The 27,741-nt window shown below is 46.3% G+C and overlaps 1 protein-coding gene and 1 long non-coding RNA gene across 7 annotated transcripts in view; one reads left to right on the forward strand and one right to left on the reverse strand.

The window, feature by feature from the left end:
• LOC310767883 overlaps positions 1–27,741 on the reverse strand; it is a 936,392-nt gene that overhangs the window by 309,556 nt on the left and 599,095 nt on the right. The gene's annotated exons all lie outside the window — the stretch shown is intronic.
• CSF3R (colony stimulating factor 3 receptor) lies at positions 814–27,257 on the forward strand. 6 transcript variants are annotated; one of them, XM_083625184.1, is made up of 17 exons: positions 814–919; positions 1,780–1,870; positions 7,755–7,865; positions 9,078–9,380; positions 11,752–11,875; positions 13,226–13,416; positions 13,631–13,785; positions 16,402–16,573; positions 17,828–17,910; positions 18,609–18,822; positions 19,924–20,133; positions 20,368–20,469; positions 21,479–21,625; positions 22,973–23,113; positions 23,920–24,010; positions 24,844–24,925; positions 25,612–27,257. In XM_083625184.1, the coding sequence occupies exons 3-17, from the start codon at positions 7,781–7,783 to the stop codon at positions 26,125–26,127; spliced, it is 2,616 nt and encodes an 871-aa protein (XP_083481310.1). In that variant the 5' UTR covers positions 814–919; positions 1,780–1,870; positions 7,755–7,780; the 3' UTR covers positions 26,128–27,257. The 6 variants fall into 6 exon arrangements, with proteins under 6 accessions (XP_083481310.1, XP_083481309.1, XP_083481312.1 ...); XM_083625183.1 differs by lacking the exon at positions 814–919 and having other exon boundaries at positions 1,361–1,870; XM_083625186.1 differs by lacking the exon at positions 814–919 and having other exon boundaries at positions 1,361–1,870; positions 9,081–9,380.

Raw genomic sequence — 27,741 nt, forward strand, 5'->3', positions numbered from 1 at the left:
GCCCCATGCATGTAGAACCTACCAAGCTCCAAATTCCCTCCATTCTGTCCACTGGAGCATCCTTGGATCTGAACTTTGAGCAGGTACCATTTTTGAGCTTTTAAGCTCCCCCCCCCCCCCTTGCTGGGGTGGGCAGCATGGCCTTCTCAATGTGCTTGGTCTGGAAGCCTAGGGATGCTCATGTGAGATTTCGCAGGAACTTGGATGGCCCTGAAAAATCTCAAGGAGCATCCGAGAACCCATGTGCAGAGCACCCGCCCCCCAGCAAGGAAGAGCTGAAAATATCTTTCCATGCTGGGAAATGCCAGTCAAAAAGAGCTTTCAAGATTGTTTGCATTTAACTTGCATAATTTCAACCAGCCAGCCTTCAATCACATAAGGTTGAAATCCCTCTAGTTAAAGGGATGTAAGGTGTTGTCATATTGTAATGAAGCCTAGATACTATTTTCTACTGCTCAGCTCAGCTGCTTCGAGCATGGTGCTGATAATGCCAAGGTCATGGGTTCGATCCCCATATGGGCCACCTGCATATTCCTGCATTGCAGGGGTTGGACTAGATGACTCTGGGAGTCTCTTCCAACTCTACATTTCCATGATTCTATCATTTTAATAGAAATATGTTATTCTTTGACCTGTTGCAAGCACTGAAGGATACCAAAGACAGGGACCCAGAATACGTTCCAACTTTCATCACCCCCCACCCCTCCCGGGACTCGTGGCTCTTTAACAAGTCCTCCATGCCAAACTGATGTCCCTCTTATTTTGGCAGAAGCTGCCCTGCTGTTCAGCATTCTGTGGCCGACTCCTTCCCCCAAGCAAGTTGCAATTTGGGAGCTTTCTGGGGCGGCACAACAACAGCTCTGAGGCTAAGGAGAGATTGCAGGGAGCCCAACACACAGTTCCGAATCAATTTTATCAAGTGAGTCTCTTGGCGATTTTTAATCATCATCTGCACACTTCAGTTTTATTTTATTTTATAAACTACTCCTGATCCCCTTTGCTAACAGAGCAGGGTCAGTGGGCAGTACCTCCCCCTTGGGGGCTGTGGGATTATCTGGGGGGGACACTAAGAGCCAAAAGGGTAGCAGGGGGCTCCTGGAGGTGTAAATGACTATCAGACTATCACTGGATCTGTTGACTGAATTAAACAAAATGGTTTTAATTGGATTTTGAATAAATGTGCAATTAATTGTGACTGCTTTGAATTTTATTGTGCTGTTATCTTCCTCTGTGGGTCATGCAAACTATTATGAATTATGTTTTTTAATAGTGTATGGTAAGGGGCACTGGGGATGAGTTTATGGAACTAAGAGGGCAGTGGCCCAAAAAAGTTTGGGGACCACTGGTCTAAATCCTAATAGACCTTACTGGGCTGCACAGCCAGGCCCAGTCACACCTTTCTGCCCCCCACCTCCCGAAGATCACCCATGCGGCTGTCTCTGCTCTGAGAGTTTCTGAGCCGTCTCTGCCTGACAGCAAAGGTGATAGAGATTGCCACACCACCTGCACATTGCAAAGCCCCTATAAAGCTGTGAAGGTTGGGGAAGTTGAGGCAGGGGCTGCCTCTCCCAGCCCTGCGTGGCATGTGTGTGTGAGTGTGCCAGCCACACAGTTCCTTCCTTCCTGAGAGACACTGTTGGGCAGATAACGCCTTTGGAGAAGCATTTTGCAATTACCTTGCTGAGAGGGCGAGAGAGAGGAGCGGAGTAACGGCAGTCCTTGAGCTGGGAAGCAGAATTTTGTGTGTTTCCCCCACTCTCTCTTTACAAACTTATTGAGGGGAGGCAGCACATTGGCAGGTGATTCCACTCCAATCTCCAGCGTCGCCATTTCCCAGAATGAACAGAGAGTCAGTGGAAAATAAGCAGAGGTAAGTTCTGGGGATCCCAGATATTTTTTATTTTTTAATTGCTTGCCACTCAATGCATGGGGCCATGTGCTCAGTTGTGTCGTCAGATTATGACTGTGTTTTGCCCTGTCCAGGGTCTGCTGTGTTAGAAAATGTCGTCCTAAATATGTTCTGGGGCTCACGGGGCATTATTACCCCTTCTTCCTCTGTTAGGTGGTAGTTGTGTGTGCCAGTTGTGGGTCGGAATGCCCAGCCAAAGAAGAATGGCCAGCTGGCATTTTGGTGCTGGGTAATGCTGACATGTAGAACTAAACATTGTACCAGGAGATAGTTGGAACTCTGCTCCAGATATGTGGGACACAGGACAGCTCTGCTTGTGATGGAAACGTCTCCAGAATGAAGTTGTGGGGTAGAGATCAGAAGAATGGTCTTGCTAGGTCACAGAACTGTCTAGTCCAGACCCCTCAGCACCCACAAGTAAGGCTTGAGGGGATGACCATTTCTTTTTTTCTTTTTCTTTTGCCTTGGAAACTGTAGTTTGTTAAGCATTCTGGGAACTGTAGCTTTGCCAGGGGGTAAACTACGTTTCCCAGAATTCTCTTTTTTTTTTTAAGTAATATTTATTAAGAGTTTCAAGATTACAAAAAGAAGAAAAAAGTTAAAGCAAAACAATACAATACAATACATGAAAAACAAAAAACACTACTTATCTTGACAAAACAGAAACAAAAAACAGAAACAATTAAAAACACATCCAATATTTCCATATCTTATCTTTCATTTACTTGTTTCAACGACCTCCTCACACCTCCCTTTTTTGTGTTCTAGTTCAGTTAGCTATTTCAGCAAATCCTTTCCATCTTTCTCAATTTTTGTCCTATAATTTATCTTAACACTATCTAACCTTACTTTTTTCCCCTTTGGCCCATTAACAATCTATTTTTACTTAATTCTTTATAACATTTCTGCTAAAGCCATATAACTTCATTCCAGCATCCTTCTAACATTCATTAATTTTACAGTGTTTCTGTAAATAATCTTTAAATCTTTTCCAATCTTCTTCCACCGACTCTTCTCCCTGGTCTCGGATTCTGCCGGTCATTTCCGCCAGTTCCATGTAGTCCATCAACTTTGAGGGGATGACCATTTCCCCCTTTGTCCCCATTGTCTGGCATTAAGGCAGAGTGCCCCAGCACATGGAGGTTCCATTTAGACTCCATGGCTAATAGGGAACAAAAGTGGGACCTCCAACCAAATGTTGGGGTGTACCTCCTTTGCCCCCAAACAGGAGTTTGATTGCTGTTAAATCCTATGCTTGCATTATGTTGGGAACAGAGAGAGGCCAGTGCTGTATCTAGCGCTTGCTTGGGAAAAGAAGAAGAGGAAAACACACAACTAGGAAAGACAAAAATGGCAGGAAAGCAGCAGGCATGCCCTGGACAGATCACTTATTCCCACCAGTGAAGGATTTTGCCAATGGGATGAGGGAGGAATCTGATTCCGTTCTCACTTAAAGGCGAAGCTCCCTTTACGAAATGAAGCTGCCCTTTGAAATGGGCACTTCTCCGAATCTTGCAATGTCATTCTCCAGCCAAGTAATGTGTGCAAAAATGCATATTCTGGGATAAAATACATTGAAATGTATATATCAGTGAAAATAACAGACAGAAATGCATGCTATAATAAGAATTTTTTTGCAAGAATGTGTAGATTGGGGAAAACCATGTGCACATTAGGAGAAATTCACACTAAAGCATTGGTGTATTTCCACGAGGACATTTTGTATTAAAAAACCCCAAATCGCAAGCTGATGCATGGAAAATTTAGAGAACTGAACTTAAGACTGGGAAAACAAGACACTGAGATGAACTGAAACTGACTGACTTGTCCCTCTGTAGATGCCACCCACCCATGAAGGGAGCCAATGACTGCTCACAACATCAGCCACCATTCCAGAAACCAGCCACTTGTCATGGTTGTGGGGTACCCAAGCGATTAGGCCAATCAGACCTGGCATTAAAGAATGAGTGGTGGCCTGTGGGTTTTGCCTCTTTTGAAGTATGCAAGAGTTGTTATTTAAGAGTGGTGATCCTAGCCTACCGACCCACAGAACTACTAAGTATAGGGCCCTAACCCACGCACCAAGTCACAACTCAAATTTCTATCAGCCTTCCCTAGCTGTGAGCTAGCCTTATGCCTGTGAAGTTGCCACAACCCTGTGCCTTATCCTTGGCATTCAGACATGCATCTGTTGCTGGAAGAACTAGCCATTCTGATGGACCCATCACAGCAGCTGAGCTTGGGGCACTTTAGATTCTTCTTCTGAGTTCTATGACAGCACAATTTAGTTTTGCTACAAGCGTCAACAGATACAGGTGTCAGGGATCTGACAACAGCAGGCTCAGAATGTGATGCAGGATTGGTGGGGTTGTTGTAGAAGTGTCCTTAGTTTTCTTCCAAAATGTTCAAACTACATATCTGCAAATAAGCTAAATTGTGCAAAGCACCTGATACTTTTTCTCATCTTCAGCTAATTAAATCCAGCAGCACAGTGCCTGGAACTTTTCTCCACTCAAAGAAGTGAGGAGCTCAGAGCAGTTGTTTTTCTGCTATAACTAATGTAAAAAAGATAAATGGAGCAGAGAGTTGTAGACTTGAGGCATAGTATGACAATCCCTAATTTACCTGTCAGCTCACCAGGGAGGGCCTTCAGAACTATCCCAGTATCAGTGATTCACTCATTGTTTTCGTCTAGCCTTTTTTTTCTTAGTTCTCCCCAAGAAGGTGAGCATGTGTCTGGCCTCCCTCACCGCCCCAGAAACAGCATTGGGGACCCACACAATTAAATGCCACACACACAAAGTTCTGCATATAGTAAACTAGCAGGTCAGGAAGAAGCCTAGCCCAGAAGCCCTTCTCTCTGACAGACGGGGGGTTACAAATCTACAAGGCCTTCTTCAACAAAGGCATTAGTGCCCTGCTTTCCATCCCAGGCTCAGCTCTGCAGCAGCAACAGGGAATTCCTCTGAGAATGTGAAGAGTGCCTTTCCCTTCCTAACCAGACACAACCCTCCCACACCTGGGATTGAGAGACAAAGGTCACATCCATGCCATACATTTATAGCACACTTATACTACTTTCACAGTCATTACTTTCCCCATCCCAGTGGCGTAGCGTGGCTTGTCAGCACCCGGGGCAAGGCAAGTAATTTGCGCCCCCTAACCCGTGGATTTGCGCCCCCTAACCCGTGGATTTGCGCCCCCTAACCTGTGGATTTGCCCTAACCCCAGATGTTGCGCCCGGTGCGGCCGGGGCCCCCCCTGCACCCCCCACGCTACGCCACTGCCCCATCCTCAAAGAAACCTGAGAGCGGAAGTATTTAACGGGGCTGGGAATTGTACCTCTGTAAGGGGCATAGCTGTCAACGTTTCCCTTTTTTTAAGGGAAATTCCCTTATTCCGAATAGGATTCCTCATAAGAAAAGGGAAAAGTCGACAGCTATGGTAAGGGGTCCCCTAACAACTCTTAGCACCCTTAATAAATGGCATTTCCCAGGATTCTTTGGAGTAAGCCATGACCAGTGGCGTAGCGTCGGTTGTCAGCACCCGGGGCAAGGCAAGTAATTTGCGCCCCCTAACCCGTGGATTTGCGCCCCCTAACCCATGGATTTCCCCTAACCCCAGATGTTGCGCCCTGTGCAGCCCGCCCCCCCTGCACCCCCCACGCTACGCCACTGGCCATGACTGTTAAAGTGGTATGAAGGTGCTATAAATGTGTGGTGCAGATGTGAATGTAAAATAGAGACAATCTCCAAAAGAAAGTGGAAAGGGTAGTGGAGAACATTAGCTCCCCACCAGGAAGGTGTGTGTGTGTGTTGCACTGGTTATGTAACACCTGCCTTTGATTCACTTGACCAACAGCGAATCAACACCTGCCCCTTCTTACACAACAGATCTCCTCCGGTGCTGATGCCGACATCTGAACCGGACTTGCAAACTGCCTTTCAGATTCAGTACTGATATCAAGGGTGGCGTAAAACAAGGCTGCATTTTAGCCCCTTAATCTCTACATAAATGACATCGTTCAGGAGCTCTCTTCTCCCTTTCCGCACACGCAGCTCGATTTCTGCAGATGGTGTGGCTCCTGTTTCATTCCCCTAAGTAGGTGTGAGATTATTATTTTCCAAATCTGGAATTTATGGCAATCAGAGAGGTTAATTTGCTCATTATATTGACTAAATTGGTGTGCATCAAAAGGCATACACAGCATAAGCGGTTGTATAATTGAACAGTGTTGCCCATTTAAATACTTTGGCTTTATCTTTGCAAAAACTCTCTGTGGCGCATTTATTTTGAGGCGGTTAAAAATTCACCTGCCTGGTCATTGCAGGGCTAGAAAGACACTTTATTATACTTCAGACCACCATTCATTCGAATCAATATTAACAGTTTCTGCTGCTCAAACTGTATCCTTCTTGTTGTATAGTACAGCTATCTGGGGGCAGCTCTAGCAGAGATTAATTGGATAGCATCCAAAATAAGGCTGTGTACAAATTATTATTATTATTATTATTATTATTATTATTATTATTATTATTATTATTATCTATACCCCACCCATCTGAATGGGTTTCACCAGCCACTCTGGGCAGCTTCCAACAATGATTAAAAATACATTAAAATTTAAAATACATGAACATGACGTTAGCTGCAATCCCTGTTGTTACATGCCACCCCAATCTCCAAATAGTAAGAGGTTTTTATTGTCTGATTGACCTTCTGACAATTCTGGAAAGAAGATTCCTGCATTGGACTAGATGATCCTCATGGTCCATTCTGATTTTATGTTGTTGCAGCTGCTGTTGTTGTTTTAAAAAAAGAGGGACAAAAGAATGCATGGATAAGCCCTGAGTCCCAATCAGAGGAGACCCACTGAAATCAATGCACCCGACATTTATCACATTCCTAAATTTCAAAGGCTCTACTCAGAGTAGAACTGACATTGGCTACAACCCTCTGTCAGCATTTTAGTGCAAATTTATCCTGATATGCACATTTTTGTATGTAGTCTTGACTAATTTACACATTTGCAAAACTTTCTCCAAAAATAATGCAAGCTTATGCTGTTTTCACTAATGCATGCATCTTTTTGCACACTTTTCCCTAATAAATGTATCTTGGTAAACATTGGCCAGTTGAAGAACTGCTTCACAAAATCTGGATAAGTGAAAATTTTGAAGTTTCACCTAAAATATGTATTTTTATACACATTGGCTGGAGAATTGCATCTATATTTATTTGCTTGTGGGGTGTTCATAAGCCTTCTTGTTATTAATTTGTTCATCCAGCACTTTCCTAACGACACATACACAAAAACCTGTTTGGCTAAATCTGGCTCTCTATAATTGTAAACTATTGATCATGAGAGTTGCTAGCACACAGAAACAACAACTTTTCTAACACAGCTGGATAAATGTCCCACTGCTTATGTCAGTCTTAAGGATTAACAAAACTTTGCAACTGCATTGTCTCATCACAACCTCTGCGTCTTCTGTTCTTCCTGTGTCCCAAAGATGGGACACAGAACTTCTAAAGCCAGGTCATGGATATTTTTGGCATGCCTGAAACCAAACGCAGAGGGCGCAGAGCAGCCCAGAACATTGCCTATCTGGTGCTAATGCCTCGTGATAATCCTCTTTGTGCAATACAAAAGACGGTGAAATTCTAACTGCACACCTTCTTATTAGATGTGTCCCCTTCCTCCAAGGTAAATCCCACCTAGGTTTAGGACTGGCAGCATTTATTGCCAATCACGTGAGGTGAAAACATCCCCCTCCCCCGCCATAGTGTCACGAAGGGATTTCAAAGTTCTAAGTGCCTGAAAGTGTTTCTCTCTGGATTCAAGGTGATGACAGAACCCTGAGCACCACCATGGCAAGCCCTAAGAAGCCCTGGTCCAGGGGGCAAATGATGCTGCTTCTGGGATGCTCTGCCAGCTTCTTTCTGCTCCCAGGAGGTAGGTTGTCATTCTGCTGTCTAGATGGGGCCAATGTGGGGCATAATCAAACAACAGGTGATCTGCAGCTGATTACTTTTTTTCTTTTCATTTAATAGAATCATAGATTTTTTCTTACAACAAAGTACAAAAAAACTTTAACTTTTTTTAAAAGGCCACAGGCTGCTTGACAACACAGCAATATAATAAACAATATACAGTGGTATCTCGGGTTAAGTACTTAATTCGTTCCGGAGGTCCGTACTTAACAAGTGGCGTAGCGTGGGGGTGCAGGGGGGCCGGCCGCACCGGGCGCAACATCTGGGGGGGGGGGCGGAAGAGACTTGAGTGCTAAAATCCACGGGTTAGGGGGCGCAAATTACTTGCCTTGCCCCAGGTGCTGACAACCCACGCTACGCCACTGTTCTTAGCCTGAAACTGTTCTTAACCTAAAGCACCACTTTACCTAATGGGGCCTCCTGCTGCTGCCGCGCCACCGGAGCACGATTTCTGTTCTCATCCTGAAACAAAGTTCTTAACCTGAAGCACTATTTCTGGGTTAGCGGAGTCTGTAACCTGAAGCATATGTAACCTGAAGCGTATGTAACCTGAGGTACCACTGTACTACATAAGCACAGAATTATAAAATTGTAGAGTTGGAAGGGACCCCCAAGTTCCTGTAATGCAGGAATCACACATAAATAATCCAACCTCTCATTGAAAACCTCCAAGGCAAGAGAGTCCACCACTTTCCAAAGGAGTCGTACAAAAGAGTAAAAAGGGGTACTTAAATACAATTCATCATAATACTTAACAGTATAGAATAAACAGCTGTGTCAAAGTATTCACAATTGCATGTGCCACCAACCACAAACAGCTGTAGTAGTGCATTTTGCCACAGCTGTGGCAACAGGTGGATTTGTGAGGCCTCCTTCCCTGAGGTTTGGTGAGAGCCATGGTGCTCTCCCAAGCCTATGTGTCGCATAGTGGTTAGAGCATCAGACTAGGACTTAGGAGACCAGGGTTCGAGTCCCCATTTGGCCATGAACCTTACTTGGTGGCCTTGGGCTGGTCACTGCCTCTCTCAGCCTAACCTACCTCATAGGGTTGTTGTGAGGATAAACCAGGGAGGAGGAGAACTACATAAGCCGCCTTGAGATTCCTTGGAGGAAAGGTGGGATACAGATAGGATAAATCAATAATAAATCAATAAGTCTTTCTCTCCTTGCCCAGCAGGATCCTTGGCCTGCAGCAGCATCACCACAGACTCCCCAGTGGTTCTCTTCGGAGCCACAGCAAGAGCTTCTTGTACCATATGGAGAAGCTCCTGCCTCATCCGAGACGATGAAGAAATCCAGATGATGTGGAAACTGGACGAAGAGTTCCTGACAGGGACCCAGTACAGTTTACACAATGGGGTAGAAGTCTCCAACATCACCATCGGGCCCATCAATGAGACCGTGACCACTTTGAGCTGCTATGTAAAGAGGAAACAGAAGCCACAGATGATGAAGGTCATCCAGATTCGTGCAGGATGTAAGTGCACCCTGGTGCTGCCGAGCAAGGGATGTGGAGCAGGAGGCATCTTTGATATATATGGGCATTCATTTTAACAAAAGAATCAAGGTGGTTTACAATGATAAAAGCAGTAAAATCATGATCGGTGCAAAACTTCCAAAAAGCCACAGCAAAAATAAATCCTCATTAACAAGGGAATCCCAGAAAAGTCAACTGGGGTAAAACCTCTACACTAAAGGGAGAACTACTTGAAAATGATTTACAGATGGTATTTAGCTCCAAGTAGGCTTGCTAAGATGTATAGGACTGAATCAGATGTGCTGGAGATGCAAAGATATAGAGGGAACGTTCTTTCATATGTGGTGGGCTTGTAGAAGGGTAAAAGAGTGTTGGGAAATGATCCATAATAAATTGGAAAAAATATGTAAAAGTACTTTCCCAAAAAAAAACCCAGAATCCTTCCTGTTGGGAATAATTCAGACTTAAATTCCCAGGTGTCATAAAAGGTTGCTTATGTATGCCACTCCTGCGGCCCATGTTCTGTTAGCCCCAAAATGGAAAACAAGCGAGGTCCCAACCAAAAAAGAATGGCAACTTAAGTTGATAGAATATGCGCAGCTTGCAGACTTAACATGTAGAATAAGCAAACAAGAACAACATATGTTTAGAGAAAATTGGAAAACGTTTATTGAATTTATGGGAAATAACTGTGTACAGCTGAAAACGCTAGCAACATTAAGATAAATTCAACAGTGTAATTAAGTTTTGATGGATGTAATAATGGAATACTGAATGGTATAGTTTTTGTAAAATATGCAGGGATTTATGATATGTAGAATGAACCATGGAAAGAGAAGTCATTGATATCTTAAGGATGTAAAAATGAGTACCGGTACTTTAAATTGTCATAGGGACGCGGGTGGCGCTGTGGGTTAAACCACAAAGCCTAGGACTTGCCAATCAGAAGGTTGACGATTCAAATCCCCGCGACGGGGGGAGCTCCCGTTGCTCAGTCCCTGCTCCTGCCAACCTAGCAGTTCAAAAACACATCAAAGTGCAAGTAGATAAATAGGTACCACTCTGGCGGGAAGGTAAGCAGCGTTTCTGTGCGCTGCTCTGGTTCGCCAGAAGCGGCTTAGTCCTGCTGGCCACATGACCCGGAAGCTGTACGCCAGCTCCCTCGGCCAATAAAGCGAGATGAGAGCCGCAACCCCAGAGTCGGCCACGACTGGACCTAATGGTCAGGGGTCCCTTTACCCTTTACTTTACTTTAAATTGTAAAACAGAAAATTTAACAAAAATTATTTAAAAAGAAGCAATGGGGGCCGAGAGTACCTCTCTTAGGAAGCTGACCCTAGATTAGGAGCAGCACAACCCCCCAAAGAGCCTGCGTCTTCTCTGGTGGTGAGTCTTTTGAAGTAGAACTAAGTGTTCATTGTCAGGAGGTAGGACATTTCTTGAGCTATTCTAGTCCCAGAGTATTTAAGATTTAAAAAGTCAAAACCAGCACCTTTAATTGAACCCAGAAGCCAATTGGTAACAAGCCCGGCCCTACCAAGAGGCAGAGTGAGGTGGCAAACCCTGGTGAGTGGACAGTGGCGGTGAGGCATCAGAGATTAAAGTGGTATGTGCCCCTACAGTTTGCTGTCCACAGGTGGGGTGGCAGGCATTGTCCCATTGCTAGTGTTGAAGGAAGACTTGGCTGCCTGTCAGGTCAGCTTCAACATGTGGATCAGGCCCCTTTGCCTCAGGCAGCAAAAGATCTTGGGCTGAGCCTGACTGGTAGCCTGCAAAGTTAGCAAAGGGTCTACTGTGATGTGATCCACTCTACCATCTCTCTAGTCAAAACTCTGGAAAGCAACCATATTCTTATTGTGGAAACCATTGCAAATGAGACTGCAGCATATCCCAAGCAGATAGTTCCAGAGGATTTTAGTAAATGAGCCAAGCTGTATTCTTCAGTTGAAGGGAGAAATTACCAGGGTCCCTAACTGATCTGCCCTGGATGACAATTCCTTTCTGACAGAACCAGAATGAATATTTAAAAAATGGGGAACATTTCTTATCTTTTACCAGCCAAGTTTTGCATTTTATTTTTCCCCATAGCATTCCAGTGCTTTAGATTTATTGGCATCTGTTGATTGCTATGTTTTAGGTAGGTATCAAATATGTAATTTTATAAACTGCCTTATCTCAAGTGCTGCTACTGGGAAAAGAAGTGTTTGTCTGAAATTCCATTGTATGTCCACTGTGAAATATCAGAGACAAATCTCAAACACAGAATTCAAATTTCATTGGGTGGCAGATGCAGATCTCAGTTCAGACCCACTGAATGCAGGGATGCAATTCATCTCCTTCTCTTCTTCTGTCCCCCTTTCCCGCCATTCAGATCCTCCAGCACAACCCCAAAACCTCACCTGCGTTATGAATGTCACCACGAAGAACCTCACGTGCCGGTGGGACCCTGGGCAAGACAGCTTCCTCCCAGTCAGTGTGGCCCTGAAGGGATACCGGTAAGGAAATATAATTTTTTTAATAGTGTGGAGTGGGGGCAGTGGGGGAACTTTGTCTCCCACATTCTGACCCTGGCTTTGAACCTCTAGGCCAGTTGACAGATCATCTTATGGGAAATGCCAAAAGTTTGGGCTGGTGGCCAGACAATGAGAATGAAGATTGTAAAATCATACCCTCCGACATTTCTCTGATGAAAATAGGGACGTCTCATTCCATAATGATAATTTTACTATTTATACCTCACACATCTTATTGGGCTGCCCCAACCACTCTGGGCAGCTTCCAACATACAAGGTGTGACCAGAAAGTTTGGTGAATGGTCACAGAAATCGGACAGCGAGAAATATTTGAACATACTTCACAGTAGGCCCCCTCTGATACAATACACTGCTGACAACGTTCATAGAACTGTTGGAAACTTCTGGAGAAGTCCTCTTTTCGTACTGCTTTCAGTTCCCTCATCACAGCAACTTGGACGTGTGAAATGTTGGAAAATCTGTGGCCTTTCAGTGCAGATTTCAAATCAAAATCAAATATCTTTAATACGGTCAGTGACCAGGAAGTGCAGATTTCAGTTTCGCAAAAAGAAAGAAATCCAGTGGGGCCAGATCAGGAGAATATGGAGGGTGGGACAACTCAGTAACCTCAGTAACTATTTCACACGGAATATGCAATTCTTCCGGGACAAACACAGATCCCACATCAATAACTCACGAACTCTGTCAACATTTGCCGCCGTTCTGCTCGTCGATGGTCTGCCAGACGGAGGGTCATCTTCGATGGTTTGCCACCTTTCACGAAAACACTTAAACCACTGTCTTTCGAGTTACAGCTTCATCGCCGTACACATTTGTAAGCATTTCATGGGTTTCCGATGCTGATTGTATGTTCAAATATTTCTCGCTGATTTCTGTGACCATTCACATGGTCAAACCTTGTATATAAAAACATAATAAAACATTAAACTTTTTTTAAAAAGTAAACCTTCCCTATACAGGATTGCCTTCCGACAGCTCAGGGGTCAAGTAACTCCATGCCCTCCAACATTTATCCAATGAAAATAGGGACATCCTAAGCAAAAGCAGGACATTTCGGGATCAAATCAGAAACCAGGGTGGCTTCTCTAAATCAGGGACATCCCTGGAAAATAGGGATACTTAGAGGGTCTGTAAAATTTGGCAGTTTTGTACCTCCTTGAACTGAGTCACCCAGCACGAGCACATTAAGGCACTGATTTGTGGAGTTCAGTGCTCCATTTCACCCACCCCTGCGCATGGTGGGACCACAGAGAAGTCAAAGGTACTTCCTCCTCTGGCAGCCACTGACTGACTGCTCTCTTGGTGTTCCAGGAACCAGGGTGTGTGTGAAGTCCCCACAGAGGCCGTCCCCGCAAGCTGCACCCCACTGCCTGGGCAGAACTCCTGCACCATCGGCCGAGAGAACCTCCTGCTCTACCACCCCATGATTTTCTGGCTGTCGGTGAACAACGCCCTGGGAGAAGTGGGCTCTGAGCCGCTGTGTGCAGACCCCATCGATTTAGGTGTGTGGAGGCAGAGGCAGCGGAGTCTGCCCTGACTTTGCATCTTTTTGCAGCGCTTCTGCCTGAGGTGGGGAGTTTGGAAATGAAAGATGCAAATGCTAGCTGAGGCTTGCCATAGAAGAAAAGCCTGGCTGGATCAGACCTTCAAGATCAGACTTTAACACACACACCACTGCCCTTGCCTTAGCTTTTTGCCCTGCACTTCTCATTTCAGCCAAGCTGGACCCCCCAACCATCCACGCCATGCAGTCCATCCCCGAGGAGACTGACTGCATATCTGTCATGTGGGAAGCAGGGAGAGACAGCGAGCACATGCACCAGTTATGTGACCTAAGCTACCAGGCAGAGGGTGACCAGGAGTGGAAGCTGGTGAGTATTCAGTGATCTGTGTTTGCCTGAGCTTCAGTCTGGACTAAGGATTCTGAGCCTGAGCCCCTGTGTTCTGATTCAATACATGATGTCAGTCATGGAACATTTCAGGATTTGGGCCTCTGCCATTGGCCCTTGAACTCTGAGTCGTGATTCGCAGCTTGGAAGTCTGGACAGCCAATCACGTTGGGAGTGGGAGTGGCCCAGGCTTTCAGGAATGTATATAAGCAGTTGCTTTGCCCCTGTTTCCCAGTTATGTAGTTCAGTAAAGGTTCTTGCTGTTATTGCTGTGTCTTGCCTCATGGGAACCCACCTACACTTCAAGTATCTCTTCCAAACAGAGAGCCAGGAGATCAAAGCAGGCCTCCTCCTGCTGCACACACACCCAGTTCCATTGCTGAAGGGGTTTAGCTCTCATTCAAGGGCAGCTTTTTGATGCAAGAGAAAGCACACCCCCAACTCCCAGGACGTCCTTGGCTTTGCTGTTAACCCCTTGATGACTGTTTTATTTACTCATTTATTCCCATATTTACCAACCTGAAAGTGCAATAACAGGGTATTACTTCATACAGTATGCAAAGCAAACAAACCATAAATAATCAGAGGAAGAAATGCTGGCACATCAATATAAATCAAGGCATATTTCCCAAGCTGACGTGGATGGTGGATGCTGAGCTTCTAAGAAGCATAGGAAATAAAGTCCCACCAGGTGTTCTGAATCCTCCAGCCCCCTGGAGACATGCAAATATATGAAGTCCATAAGTTCTTATACCAAAAAGACAAATATAGATTTCTCAGGGTTTTCCATTGCTGGGTGCTTGGATCCTAGCTGCTGGTAGCATCCATGTCAAAAGTTCTTTAGTGCAGCAAGTTTTCATGTTGTCCATCCACATATTCAGTAATGATAGTGTGAACAGAAGGTTTAATAATTTTAGGTATTTCTTGATACGCCTGAGACCAGAATAATGACAAGATGGAAGAATACCTGTTCTCCTTCGCTCCTGTCCTGTGTCACATCCATCATCCCTAAAACACACACACAGCACCTGGTCCCTTATCTTCACACTTCTTTCCCAGGCTGTTTCCTGGCAACCGGCAAGCCAGGGGCTCATCAGCTTCGTATTGGCCCTGCCAGCTTCTATTGCTGCTTTTTCTTTTGCTCCAGTTGTAGCCCTGCTGTTCAAATAAGCAAATGTGCAACTGAGCTATTTTTCCTCCAGATCAGCTCACCCATAATTAGCTACGATTTGTCACCCTGCCAAGCACAGCCTGGTTGGGGGCTTGCAGTGGTCTAGTTCCCCTGTTACTGGCACATCAAGGGTGCAAGTCACTCCTCTTTGCTCGTGCTCTCTTACCATACCTTACCAGTGATGTCTGAGGCAGCCTTTGTGAATCAGATGCCCTCCAGATGTTCCAGACTACAACTCTCATCAACACTAGCCAAGGCAGCCATTCTGGACTGCAGCCATCACCAGCCCAAGCCAATGGAGCCTTTATGGACTATAATTCCCATCAGCCTAGCCAGCATGGCTGTGCTGGCCAAGGGCACAGAGTTGGTGAAGGCTGGGCTCTGAACACAGGGGTCAAGGAGAAATTCTATTCCATTCACTTTGAAAGCCAAATCTATTAAATTTGCACTTTCTGAAACGATATGAGAACCTTGAAATTTGCACATATCCGGATTTTGTGATGCAGTTCTCCGACTGACCATTGTTTACCAAAATGCATTTATTAGGGGAAAGTGTTAATTACAAAGAATATATTAGTGAAAACCACAAAGAAAAATGCTTTATTTTAGGGGAAAGTGCTTACAAAGTGTGTACATTACTCAAAACTGCAGACAGAAAGTGTGTTTAGTAGGATAAATTTTCACTCTAATTCTAACATAAGGTTATCAGATTTTTTTCAATGAATCCAGGGACACTTTTCAACTTCAGTTGCAAGGGATGGATTTTGTCAGGGGACTGATTTGTAAATCTGGGGACAGTCCCTGGGAAACAGGGACATCTGGTAACCTTACTCTAACACTTAAGGATTTCCAAAAAGGATTTTTGTTAAGGCACAGATTACTGGAGAGCTGCATTCAGATTGGGAAAATGAGAAAGGGAGAGAAGTGAACCTGGCAGATCCTTCCATCCCTACACCCAAGGAGCCAATGGCACAGCAGCCTTGGACGATTGGCTGTTATTCTTTGTAGAATTGTATTTTTTTTATTATAAATTTTTTTATTGGTTTTTCAACACATATTAAAAGACAAAACAACACAATACATTAACAAACAAACAAACATATAAACACGTATAATTTCTTAACCTTTCTTTCCTAAAACCTTCTTTCACCGACTTCCCCATACCTCCCCTTTCTGCATCCCTGTTTTAAATCCTTCCAGCAACCCCTAATTTCAATTTCTCATAAACACTTTCTTTAACTCTTTTTTCTTTTTCGTATCCAATTGTTTGTCACTGCAATTCTATTTTGCATTACCCAAGACATTTTAACATTCATTAATTTTGCATATTCTTTGTAGAATTGTAGAGGTGGAAGGGGCCCATCCAGTCCAAGCCCCTGCAATACAGGAATCACAGCTCATTCTCATTCTCGCTTTTCACCCCCCAGGTCCACAATATCACCAACCCCACCTGGGAAAGGCAGGAAGTGTGGCGTGTGCGGCACTGCGGCTTCCTCTTTGGGACCCTCTACCACTTCCAGATGCGCTGCCAGAGATTTGGTGGAGCCGGCTACTGGAGTGACTGGAGTCCAATGGTGAACTTCACCACCCACGAGAAAGGTGGGCGGAACGGAGGGGCAGTTTCTTCCGAAATCCTGTGGGGAAGCAGGGCAGGGGGCTAGTCCAGAGCCCCTCCTAAGCTCTTAACTGAGAAGCTCATCCAAATAAGAAACCAGGGGTTCCTCCGTTCCCTGTGCTGTTGAAGGGTTTTGAGTGAGCCAGGAGGAGTTGCTGGGAGGCAGCCTCAGAACCGATCCGGCCTCAAACCATGGAGGGAAAGAGTTTATCTGCCCATGCTTTCGTACAGCTGTTCTGTTCAAGAGCAGTTTCAAAAATAAAAGGACCACCAAGGTACCTCCAGCAACAGCCATTGAAAAACAACAGGCTACCTCTTTTCCTTTGGGCTGACAGAAACAAAATGGAAGTCAGGGGTGTCATGAAAGGCAGCACCCAGGAAAGGATCACTTTCCACCACACATGTAAAAAAAAAACCAGCCACCCACACAAGGCAGTTTAGTGTACCCACAGTCAGGTAACTTGCAATTTTGTATTATTATTGTTATTATTAATAATAATCTCCTTTTTTCAGATCAGTACTCAAGGCACAAATTAAAACAACACAGATAAAATACGGAAGGCTAAAAACATACAAAAGATAAGAGTTTAATTACTTTCGAACAATTATCTTCCATATGTTTTTAGACTTCCTAATTTATCTGTATTGTTTTAATTTGTGCCTTGAGTACTGATCTGACAGAAGGGCAGGATATTATTATTAATAATAACAATAATTAATAGAATTAAGACAATATAAAAAACCAGCTCTGTTAAAATACAGATAATAAAAGAGCACAGCAGTATTAAAAGCTATTGAAAAAGAGTCAGTTCCCAAAGGCCTATTGGAATAAAAAGGTATTTAGCTGCCGGTAGAAGGACTACAAGAAGCCAGTCTAGCATCTCTAGGGAAGGAGTTTGAGAGTCTGGGAGCAGCCACCAAGAAGCCCCTCTCCCACATCCCCACCAAGTGTGCCTATGATGGTGTTGGGACTAAGAGAAAGGTCTCCCCTAAAGATCTCAGAACCCAGGGAAGGTTTGTATGGGAGAATATGGTCCTTCAGACAGCCTGGGCCTATACTGAATTTTCTTCCCATGGATGGGAAAGTCCAAATTTAGCGGTGGTGGGAGTGTGGGCTGCCACTTTAATGAGGATACGGTGTGGACCCTACCACAACAAAAAGAAGAGAGACACAAGCAACTTCAAATTCACATTAAACTCCAGTGTAGATGGACCCAAAGCCTCTTTTTCTCTTCCAGCGCCTTCAGGAGAGCTTGATGCCTGGTGGAAAGTGAAGACCAGGGAGGCAGAGGCAAGAACGGAAGTGCAGCTGTTGTGGAAGGTGAGGGGCGGGGGACTACATTGCAGACCTCAAGGCCAACCAACCTCCCGCAACCTGGTGCCTTCCAGATGTTTTGGGCTACAACTCACATCAGCTCCAATCTGACCATTCCAAAACATCTGGAGGGCACCAGCTTGTGAAAGGGAAGAAGCCCTCATGAGATCTGTGTCTTGCAGTCTTAGGAGGCATCGTCATAAGGTGCAAGAGGCTAATCCAGGGTCTTCTGCTCCCTCCCATGTTGGATATAATGTGCACTTTTGATTCACTCATTAAGCAAGCAACCCCTTACAGTAAAGTGGGCAATCAAGAAATGTTGGGAGATTCAGGTCAGGTCAGATAAATGAAAGGACTTCGTCTCGCAGCTAAACATAGTTAAACTATGCAACTCGCTGCCACAGGATGCAGTGATGGCCACCAAATGTAATGGCTTTAAAAGAGGATTAGACAAATTCATGGAGGAGGGGGCTGTCAAGGGCTATTAGCCATGATGACTCTGCTCTGCCTCCACAGCTGGAGGCAGCAATGCTTCTGAATACTGGAAACCACAGGAGTGGAGAGGGCTCTTGTGCTTGAATCCTGCTTGCGGGTTTCCCATTGGGGCATCTGGCTGGCCACTGTGAGAAAAGGATTCTGGACTAGATGGGCCATGGGCCTGATCCAGCAGGCTCTTCTTATGTTCTTCTGTTCTTATTGTGCAGCCAATGAAACCCAATGAGGCCCATGGGAAAATCTTGGGTTACATGGCCACCCTCAGCACCCGGCGGCACAGCGGGGAGCCATCGCCACTGTGCAACACCTCTGAGACATGCTGCACTTTCTCACTTCCACTTGGAACCCAGAAGATTTATCTCATGGCCTACAACGCTAAAGGCTCATCTCAGCCCACTGAAGTCTACTTGTCTGAGAAGAAAGGTAGGAGCCTCCTCAACCTGGGGACAGCTCTCCTGCAAAGAGTCACTTTTACACACCTTTTTCAATACATTCACTGTCTCAAGAATATGAGCGTATTCCCTGCCAGCTGCAGGATTTTTGGGTTTCCCTCTCCACAAGTCTTGGGGCTTGGTTTTTCTGTGTGCCACAGTTTTCTGGGTTTTTTCCCATCCTGGATATTCATCTCTGTTCTACTGCTTGCCATCCACACTAATGGATGCAACTTGACCGAGGGTATCAGGGTGGGTGAGCAAGCCCCTCACCTCAATTACTCCCCTCTCTCTCTCTCTCTCTCTCTCTCTCTCTCTCTCCATTCGTTATCTTCTCTTTGGAGAACACACACAGGTATTTCTGTAACTATCCAAAGATTTTCCAAAGATAGGTACAGGATGGGAGAAATGGGCAAAAGGGGGTTGTGCTTTGGATTTTTAGAATTTTTAAAAAGCTTATACTGAGGTCTTGCATAGGTCTTTCACGACTAAGGCACAGCAATGATAAAGAGGCCAATTGCCATCTCCAAGCACACGTATGTACTGTGTGGAGATCGTATAGAATTGTAGAATTGTAGAGTTGGAAGGGAGCCAAAGGGTCATTTAGTCTAACCTTCTGCAACGCAGGAGTCACAACTGACAGATAGCCATCCAACCGCTGCTTAAAACCTCCAACAAAGGACAGTCCGCTGCCTTTCTGATCATGAGAGCCATTTGAAAGTGGAACAAGCTACCTCAAGAGTTAGAATCACAGAATTGTAGAATTGTAAAGTCAAATGGGATCTGATAATCATCTGGTCCAACCCCCTGCCATTTCAGGAATCACAGCTGAGGAATCCCTGACGTCCAACCTCTGCTTAAAATCCTCCAGTGAAGGAGAGTCCACCACCTTCTGAGGGAGTCTTCTTTCGCTGGAGGCTTTTAAGCAAAGGTTGGGTGGCCATCTGTCAGAGGTTCTTAAGCTGTGATTCTGACCCTTGGGGTCATTTTCATCACTCTATGATTCCCCCCACCCCATCACCAGTTTGCCTTCCTATGCTCTCTTGCCTATAATTCTAACCATCTCCCCTGCATCTTCTGATACTGTCCGTAGGTCAACCCGTGCCCAAGTTCCAGGCCTCCCCTCACAACGAGACAAGCATCTGGGTGCACTGGGATCCCCCAGCGACACCAGCCAGGGGCTACATCATCGAGTGGCGCAGCATGACCTCGGCGGAAGACCCATCCGACGGCAACCACGGTCACAACAACATGCGATGGACCAAAGTGCAGAGTGGTACCGTCACACATGCTCTGATCCAAGGTGAGAGGGGGAGAGAGGGCTGGAGCCCTTTCATCCATTGGAAGAGCCACTTGGGAGACAGAGGAGGGATGCCCGTTAGTGGGGTAGGAGAGCTGAGAGTCCCTCCACACTCTTTTCTGTGAAATGGGTACATATCATCCCAGATTGTTCTTCAGGCCCAGTCACCAGCTCACCTTCTGATGTTCTGGCTCCCATTCTCACATCCACGGACAACCTTCCCCTTATCTCTTTCAGAAAACGTGAAACCTTTTCAACGCTACAACATCTCCATCTACCCACTCTACAGGGACAGAGTGGGGATGCCCCAGTGTTTGGAAGTTTACACCAGGCAGAAAGGTATGGCCTCCCCCTGCTTCTGCTCAGCTGCCATCATCTGGGGATCTGCAGTCTTATTTAGATGCATAAAACTATCTTCCTTCCAACAAAACTGTTGGATCGTTCAGCATCTTGGGAACCATCCAGACTGATGTGGGTAGTTGCAGGGGGAAGGTTCTTTTCTGCAGCTTGTAATTGATACAATAATAGTGCATTAGTTGTGGATTTATGTTTGACCATCCACACGCCATTCTGCTTTATTAGTTGTGCTGCAGAGCTTGACCAGTGTTACCATATTATTGCCGTCTGGAGGCAGAGGGAAACTCTTGCGCTATTGTGCAACAAAAGCCAGACAAGCCCCACCCCCTGATATGCACTGATTGGAAACGAAGCAGTATGTCTGCCCCAAAGATTATTGGAATCGCTTATAACTGCCCTAATACCATCATGAGAACACACAAATGAATCATAGCAAAGACATCTCTGGATGGTCCCCTTAGACTTGGAGGATCCCCCCCCCCGATATTCACGCCCCACAACTTAATTTCCAAAATTATAAATTCCCATGCTATTATTTGAGTTAACTCTAAACCTTTTTGGATGCCACTTCCTCTGATTGAGTTAGGGGGTGCCTGTGGATGTACAGTGGTGCTGGAAAGATACTCTGCACATGTTCAGGGACTATCTTTCTGAGATGTAGAGCTAAGAGCAGCTTCCAGGGATGACTCCTAGCAAGCCTTGGTCCAGATTGCCTTTCTCAGGTTGGATTCACACCATGTGATTAAAGCGCACCCAATGTGCCTTTAAAGTGCCTAACTTCTCCCCCCAAAATCCTGGGAACTGTAGTCTTCCCCTCCCTCACAGAGCTGGGACTCAAACTACCATTCCCAGGATTCTTTGGGAAAAGCCATGTGCTTCAAAACTATGCTGTGCATCTGCCCTAATAAAACCCATCAGTCCCCCTGCAGCCTCCTGGTGACCCTGGTCTGCTGGTGGCAATAGTAATAACCCCCCTTTTTCCCCTCTGCAGCTCCATCTGACACCCCCAAACTCCACCCGGGGAGTATCAGTAAGTCCACAGCTCAGCTTCACTGGGAACCCATCCCGGTTGAAAAGCGGCATGGCTTCATCACCAACTACACCATTTTCTGGAACGGCACCAACGAGGACCTGAAAAGTGAGTCACACCCATACATTCAGCCCCTCCCAGTTGTGTCACTTCATATCCCCCCAGCAATGGGTGGGAGGACCCTGAATTGCCCGGCCAGTGTACAAGAAGAGCTCAAGTTGGGCTGGAAGAAGGGATCTGCGTTGCTGCACAGATGGCTGGGTGTCTAACTTCACCTCTGGTCAACAGGCCTGGAGGTGTAGTGGATTTCTTCAACAGCCCCACCATTATGATGTTTAAGACAACTTTACCTGGGGCTTATCCACACTTACCTGTCCTCTGCTCTTTCTAGGCATGCTCCGCATTTTAAAGCTCCATGTCCAAAGGCCCGTTTTTTGTTTTTGCTCTGGAGCTACTACTGTTTGCTCAGATTGAGTGCTAAAGAGCAGGTGTTGTGGGAAAGCTCTGGGGGTCAGGGGATGCTCAGACACAGAGCTTTTAAACACAGGCCTGTGCCTGGAATGAGTGGGGCAAGAGATAAGTGTGGATAATTCCTTGGTTGTAGCAGCAGCCTCTGGAAAGCCCACAGAAGTGGAGTCCACCAGCCTATAAACCACCCAGGCTTATACTGAGGCTTTCCCTTACCTTAGTTTTACGCATGTGTAGAAATTAAATCACATAGGGCTCGTGCACACTTCTGTTTGTTTCTAGTCAGGTATTTGATAGGTTCTGTTTTTGTTTTGTTTTGTTGTCCTGCCACTTTCCTCAGAAAAGCCCACTTTTTACTGCTCAGTTGGAACAAACGTCGATTGGGTTTGCTGCAGATTGGCGTTCGTTCTGATTCAGCAATAAACTGCAGGTTTTCATGAAGAAAGCAGTGAGACAAAAAAAGAAAGCTCTTGGACCCATGGCTAGAAAATTGGAAGAAATTGCGGGGGAAACAGAAGTGTGGGTGAACCAGTTCTTGGAGGGAAAGCTGGATGTCTGATTTAGTGAAGGACAGGGTGCCTACTTACTATTGGGCTACGTACCTCAAGGGTGAGATTTTCCCGCACAATCTCGACACATTATACAGTCCGAGCAAGCAGATTCTCCTCACTACATCCTTTCACAATCTCTTCTATGCCTTTCTATATCCCTTCACATGTAGGCTGCCTATCAAAGCATATACAGTGCTATAACTTCCACTGAATAGGGTTTTGTATAGTTTCTAAAACCTACTGGGCCAGAACAACATGAGTCATGTTGGTAAAATTTACGGTGACACCAGCTTTCATAGGTTAGACTAGGGGCCACATTGTCCGAAGCGTTGCCAGGTGGCCTTTTGTGAAATCCACCCACCCTCCGGCCTCAGAGCCCCCTGCCTCAGCTACACTTTCACCCTGGGGGGGCTAAACATGACTGCCTTTTTCCTAGGTGCTGTCGTGAACTCTTCAGTCGACACCTTCACCATCGTGGGTCTCTGGCCTTCCAGAATGTACAGGGTGCACATCATGGCCTCAACAGTGGGTGGGAGCACCAACGGTACCATCCTCACGTTCTATACCAAGGCGATTGGTAAGGAGAACCATAAGACGGAGGGTGGGGCTGGGTTCATGGGGGCGGTGGGCTGTCCCCGTGCTCTGCCTCTGCACTTGGGGGTAGCAATGCTTCTGAATACCAGTTGCTGGAAACCCCAGGAGGGGAGAGTGCCACATGTGAACTGGCTGCATTATAACGATCTGGCAGGCAAGCAGCCTGATAAGCAGCAAGGACTCTCCGTCAGTTTTATGTAAGTTTATTTACAAGAAAAACACATCCAGAACACAGCTTCCCACCTGCTCTCATTAACAGTAGTTGATCAGTCTGAATCATTGCCCCTTCCCCAACAGAAAGAATGCCAAAATCCTACCTATCTTCTCCTTCCCTTCCATTGTTCTCTGAGCTTCTCCAGTCTCCTAGTACGGGGACTGAATGGCTGACCTGTCTCCTCCCCACTCCCAGAAGACACAGCCCCAGACTCTGGCTTATCTGCTGGTTGCCTGGCAATGCTCTGGCCACCTTCCAACTCTTCCTCTCCTTGGGAGCTAACAGCATCTTCCCTGGGAAGGAGTGGGGCCAGACTGCCCTTTCTGGACTCTGACAGCCAGCTCTTATTTGCAGAGTCGGCCCCCTGCTCACTTAGCTCAATTTCTGAGGCTGACTCTTTTGCTGCACTCGGGGGGAGCACATTCCTGACATGCATTGTGGCTCACATTGCAAGGCTGAACAAGTCCAAGTGCACCCCATCTTCCTCTCTCTCCTCCAGCCCCAAATGCGGAAGGTCCTCTTAACATGCCACCACTATCACCTGGGCTTACTCCTCTGTGATCTCTCTCTTCCAGATGACATGGACCTCCCCTTTGTCTACATGCTGATTGGGCTCCTCTTGCTGGCAATTATTGTCCTGGTCATCTGTTTTCAGAAGAGCAAGAGGTGAGTGTTGGGAGGAGCTGCAGAACTCATCCTGCTTATCATCTCTGAGAGCAGATGAGGAAACAGAGTTGTTGCCCAGAGGGCCTCAGATAGGAAGTGAGATATTTGCAGGAGGAGGAAAGGAAGAGACCAGGGCTTGGCATGTAAGTAGGGAAGAAGCAGGGAATGAGCATGAAAGCAAAGGACAAGGAGAAAGAATGAGTCGGGACTCAGAGTAGGGAGGGAAGGAACAGTCAATTTCACTTATTTAGGTTTCTCATTTTCCCAATCTTAAGTTCAGTTCTCCACATTTTGCAGCAATTTGCAATTTAAAAAATCCTCATTAAAATTCATCAGCATTTTAATATGAATTTCTCCTAACAAACATATTTTATATACTGTACTCTTTTGACTGGCGTACACATTTGTGCAAGAATATAATGCACTTGTGTATGTTAATTTCACTAATATATTCATTTTTGTGTGAGCTTTTTATGCACTTTTGTGAACATTGTTTGAGTGGATAACTACATCACAAAATTCAGATAAGTGTGGATTTCAAAGGATGGAGATTTCCTATGCAATTGATGTTGCTCTCCTATTTGGATTTCAAAGCATAGCGAATGTCAGGATTTAGAGAGGAGAAAGTGTGGGACAGTAGTAGTTGGAGAGGGTGGGACAATGGGGAATTAAAGGCGGAGCAATAAGCTGGGCCCTTAGTGGTTGAATGGGAATCAGGCTGACTCAGCGAAAGCAATAACATCCTGCCTTTTGTGGGATGTCCAGTCAGCCTAAACACTTACCTCCTGGGATGTTGAGTCTCACCAGATATCTCTCTCTCACGTGACCCACAGGATGAAAACCCAGTTCTGGCCCAGCGTCCCTGACCCAGCCAACAGCAGCCTTGGCAAATGGGCACCAGCCATCCTGCAAGAGGTAAATGTAGTGTGGGGGGTGGAATCTCTTGAGCTTGGCCTGCTGCCCCTCCTATTCCTCCCCTACCTGCGTAGGCCTTTCGGAATACTGACCCACATTTTACACACATCTCACCTGCAGTGTGAGTCATGGGCAGGTGGCATGGCTGGGAACATGGGCAGCCCCTCTGTCCTGACCCACCCTGAGTTCTGCACATCACAAGCCCCACATCGTGTAGTAGCCACAGCTAGTTATCACCACATACTGACCCCAAAGGTCAGCAGCCGCAGACCAGGGATGTTTAAGGACACGGGCCTCAGCTGTGCTTTGTTGGCTCAGGTCAGCCTTTGCCACCCTCCTGTCTTCAAGCCGAATTCGACCACAACTTCCATCAGCTGCAGCCAGCACTGGCGCCAGCATCTTATGGCTATGCTGATGGTAGTGGAGGTCCAAAGTGTCCAGAGGGCACCAGGTTGGAGACAACTGGTCCAGATGAATACATGGATGAATCCAAGATTATTGGAGTTTTCTAGCTATGAGGAAGAACACTGCAAAGCCTTCATGTTCAGAGACCATCTGATGCTGAGGCCTCACCGGGGATGGTTATTCCACCTCAAGGGATGATGGGCCTTTCCTCTCACCCAACAGCGGGGTGACCTGTACTGTGGCCATTAGCTGTTAACTTGACCTACTGCCTTCTTTCCCAGGAGATCCTCCAGGCTCCAAAGTCGTGCGAGCTCAGCCCTGTTGTTGTTTCGGCCATCTTGGTGATTGAAGCGGATGAGAAGAAATGCCTTTCCTGTGGGAAGGGGGAGCCTGCTAAGGCCCTGGAGGATGGGTCAATGACAGCTTCCTTGGAATCTTATATGGCTAATGCTGAGACCACTTTGCCAACTGGTGACCCAGTGCCAGCCTCTTACATGAACAGCCCAGAGTCTGTCCAGTACGCAAAGGTGTTTGTGGACAGCTACTGCAGCCAACAGAAGGCCTCGCCCAGTTTCTACACGCGCTCCAACTCCACGCAGCCCCTCCTAAGCGACAGGACACCAAGCCCAAAGCCCTATGAGAACCTGTGGTTTCACAGCGACCATCCAAACAGAGAGCTTGACTACAGTTGTCAGGAGGATGCCGTTTTCCTGGACAGGGCCCTGTTAGATTTCCCGTTGCTCCAGGGCCTCAAAATTGATGGGGATGAAGACCTGAGCAACTTCCGAAAACTGTAGAACCTGATTGACAGGGGGAGCATCAATCTGGAGCTGCTTGTGGCTTCTTGCATTCTTCTTCTCCTCCTTCACTGGAGGAAGCACTGAATTATTTTAGCCAAACATTCAGCCACCTAGATTTTGTGTCACCCTAGAGAGACTAAGAAAGTGGAGTGGATGTTGGGGTGGTGTTTCCTGAGTGATGCCTTTTGCTCCCCTTTAGGGGAAGGGGTGTATCTCAGTGGAAGAACATCTGCTTTGCATGCAGAAGGTCAGTATAAGGCAGCTTCCTCCATTTCGAACCAAGAAGAGACAGAACTGCAAGGAGCCCTGCCTTGGGTTCTTTCCCCTTTCCATAACTGTGGCCCCCTATTCAACCCCTGCTGATGACCTCGTGCTGTCCCCTGCTGCTGTGACCTGCATGGACAACCCACCTCCCACCTCAAGTCTACCAAGCACCTGCAAATGGAGACTCCCTTCTCTTCCCCATGTGGCATGGTCTCTGCGGCTCAGAAAAACAGGGGCAGCCCATACCTAAAGGCAAACTCCCTGGGCTGGCCCCATTTCTGGGGACATCTGCCTCTGCTGTGCAAAGGTGTTGGGGAAAGAAGGAGCAGCCGTGGAGAAGCTGCAGAAAGCACAGTGCCAGCTGATGAGAGCCACAATCCAGAACCTCCCAAGGTGGGGAGGAGGGAAAGGAAGAGGCATGAGAAAAAGAGCAGCCCGAGAAACTCAGAATCATCATGAAGTTGCTCCTTTCTCATTTCATCAGTCAGCTTTGTTTGCTAAAAGCCATCGCAGTCATCACAAAAATGCAAAAGGTCAGGCCAGGGTACATGCTAGCATAAAGTCGTATTGTGCAAAGGAAATACTGTGTTGCTCCTTCTGTAGCAGGAAACAAGGGTGCCCACAAAATGTCATTTTTTGCCTGAAAGGGTTTGGAGGGGAAACCAAGGAGCAGCTTGGAGAACTGAGAAGGGGAAACGGGTTTTTCCCTGTTTAGCACAGCCTGAGCAGGAAGTCAAAGGGGATGAATGTTCCCAGAAGTAGGGTTGGGAACGCCAGTTTTCTTCAACGTGTTTACACCCACTGCTGCTGTTTATTTATCATGTATATGGAACATTGCAAATTAAAAGTGCTCCACAATTCTCCTTGTGTTTGTCATCGTTGTAATTCTTGCACTCTCCCCCTCCCACAACACCCGTCACGCAGAGATTGCAGACAAGAATTGGCTGCAGCCCCTACCCCATCTTTGTTGGGTGGAAACTCAGCACATGATCCCTAAAGAACTTCCTAGGAACTTTGGAAGATGCGGGTCTCATAGTTCTGTTGCAATCTTTGGTGGTGCACCAGGGGGAAGGGAGCAGGGGGAGCATCATCTATTATTTTCTAGCTTTTCCCTTCATATTCTGCCAGTGCATCTGCAAACCAACCCAAGCAGTTGCTATGGGGCAGTTGCATTTTTCAGGGCCCCAATGAAGAAGAGTGGAATCAAAGCATGCTCCATGTCCTGCCACTTTGCAAGGGCACAGAAGGTGCTGGTGGGAGAGTGTGAACCCTCTTGCTCAGATCACATGCAAACCTTTAAGGCAGTTGCAGTCCTCCAGAAGGGATGGGGGAGAAATTTGGTTTGCG

Source organism: Podarcis filfolensis (genome assembly GCF_964270895.1).
Source record: "Podarcis filfolensis genome assembly, chromosome: 8".
NCBI lineage: Eukaryota > Metazoa > Chordata > Lepidosauria > Squamata > Lacertidae > Podarcis > Podarcis filfolensis.

What these genes read in the sequence shown, in the direction of transcription:
- CSF3R (XM_083625184.1), top strand. Translation starts at nt 7,781, where the DNA reads ATGGCAAGCCCTAAGAAGCCCTGGTCCAGGGGGCAAATGATGCTGCTT. An exon ending in TGCAGACCCCATCGATTTAG is followed by an intron (nt 13,417 to 13,630) that starts GTGTGTGGAGGC and finishes TTCTCATTTCAG; the next exon opens with CCAAGCTGGACCCCCCAACC. An exon ending in CACCAACGAGGACCTGAAAA is followed by an intron (nt 21,626 to 22,972) that starts GTGAGTCACACC and finishes CCTTTTTCCTAG; the next exon opens with GTGCTGTCGTGAACTCTTCA.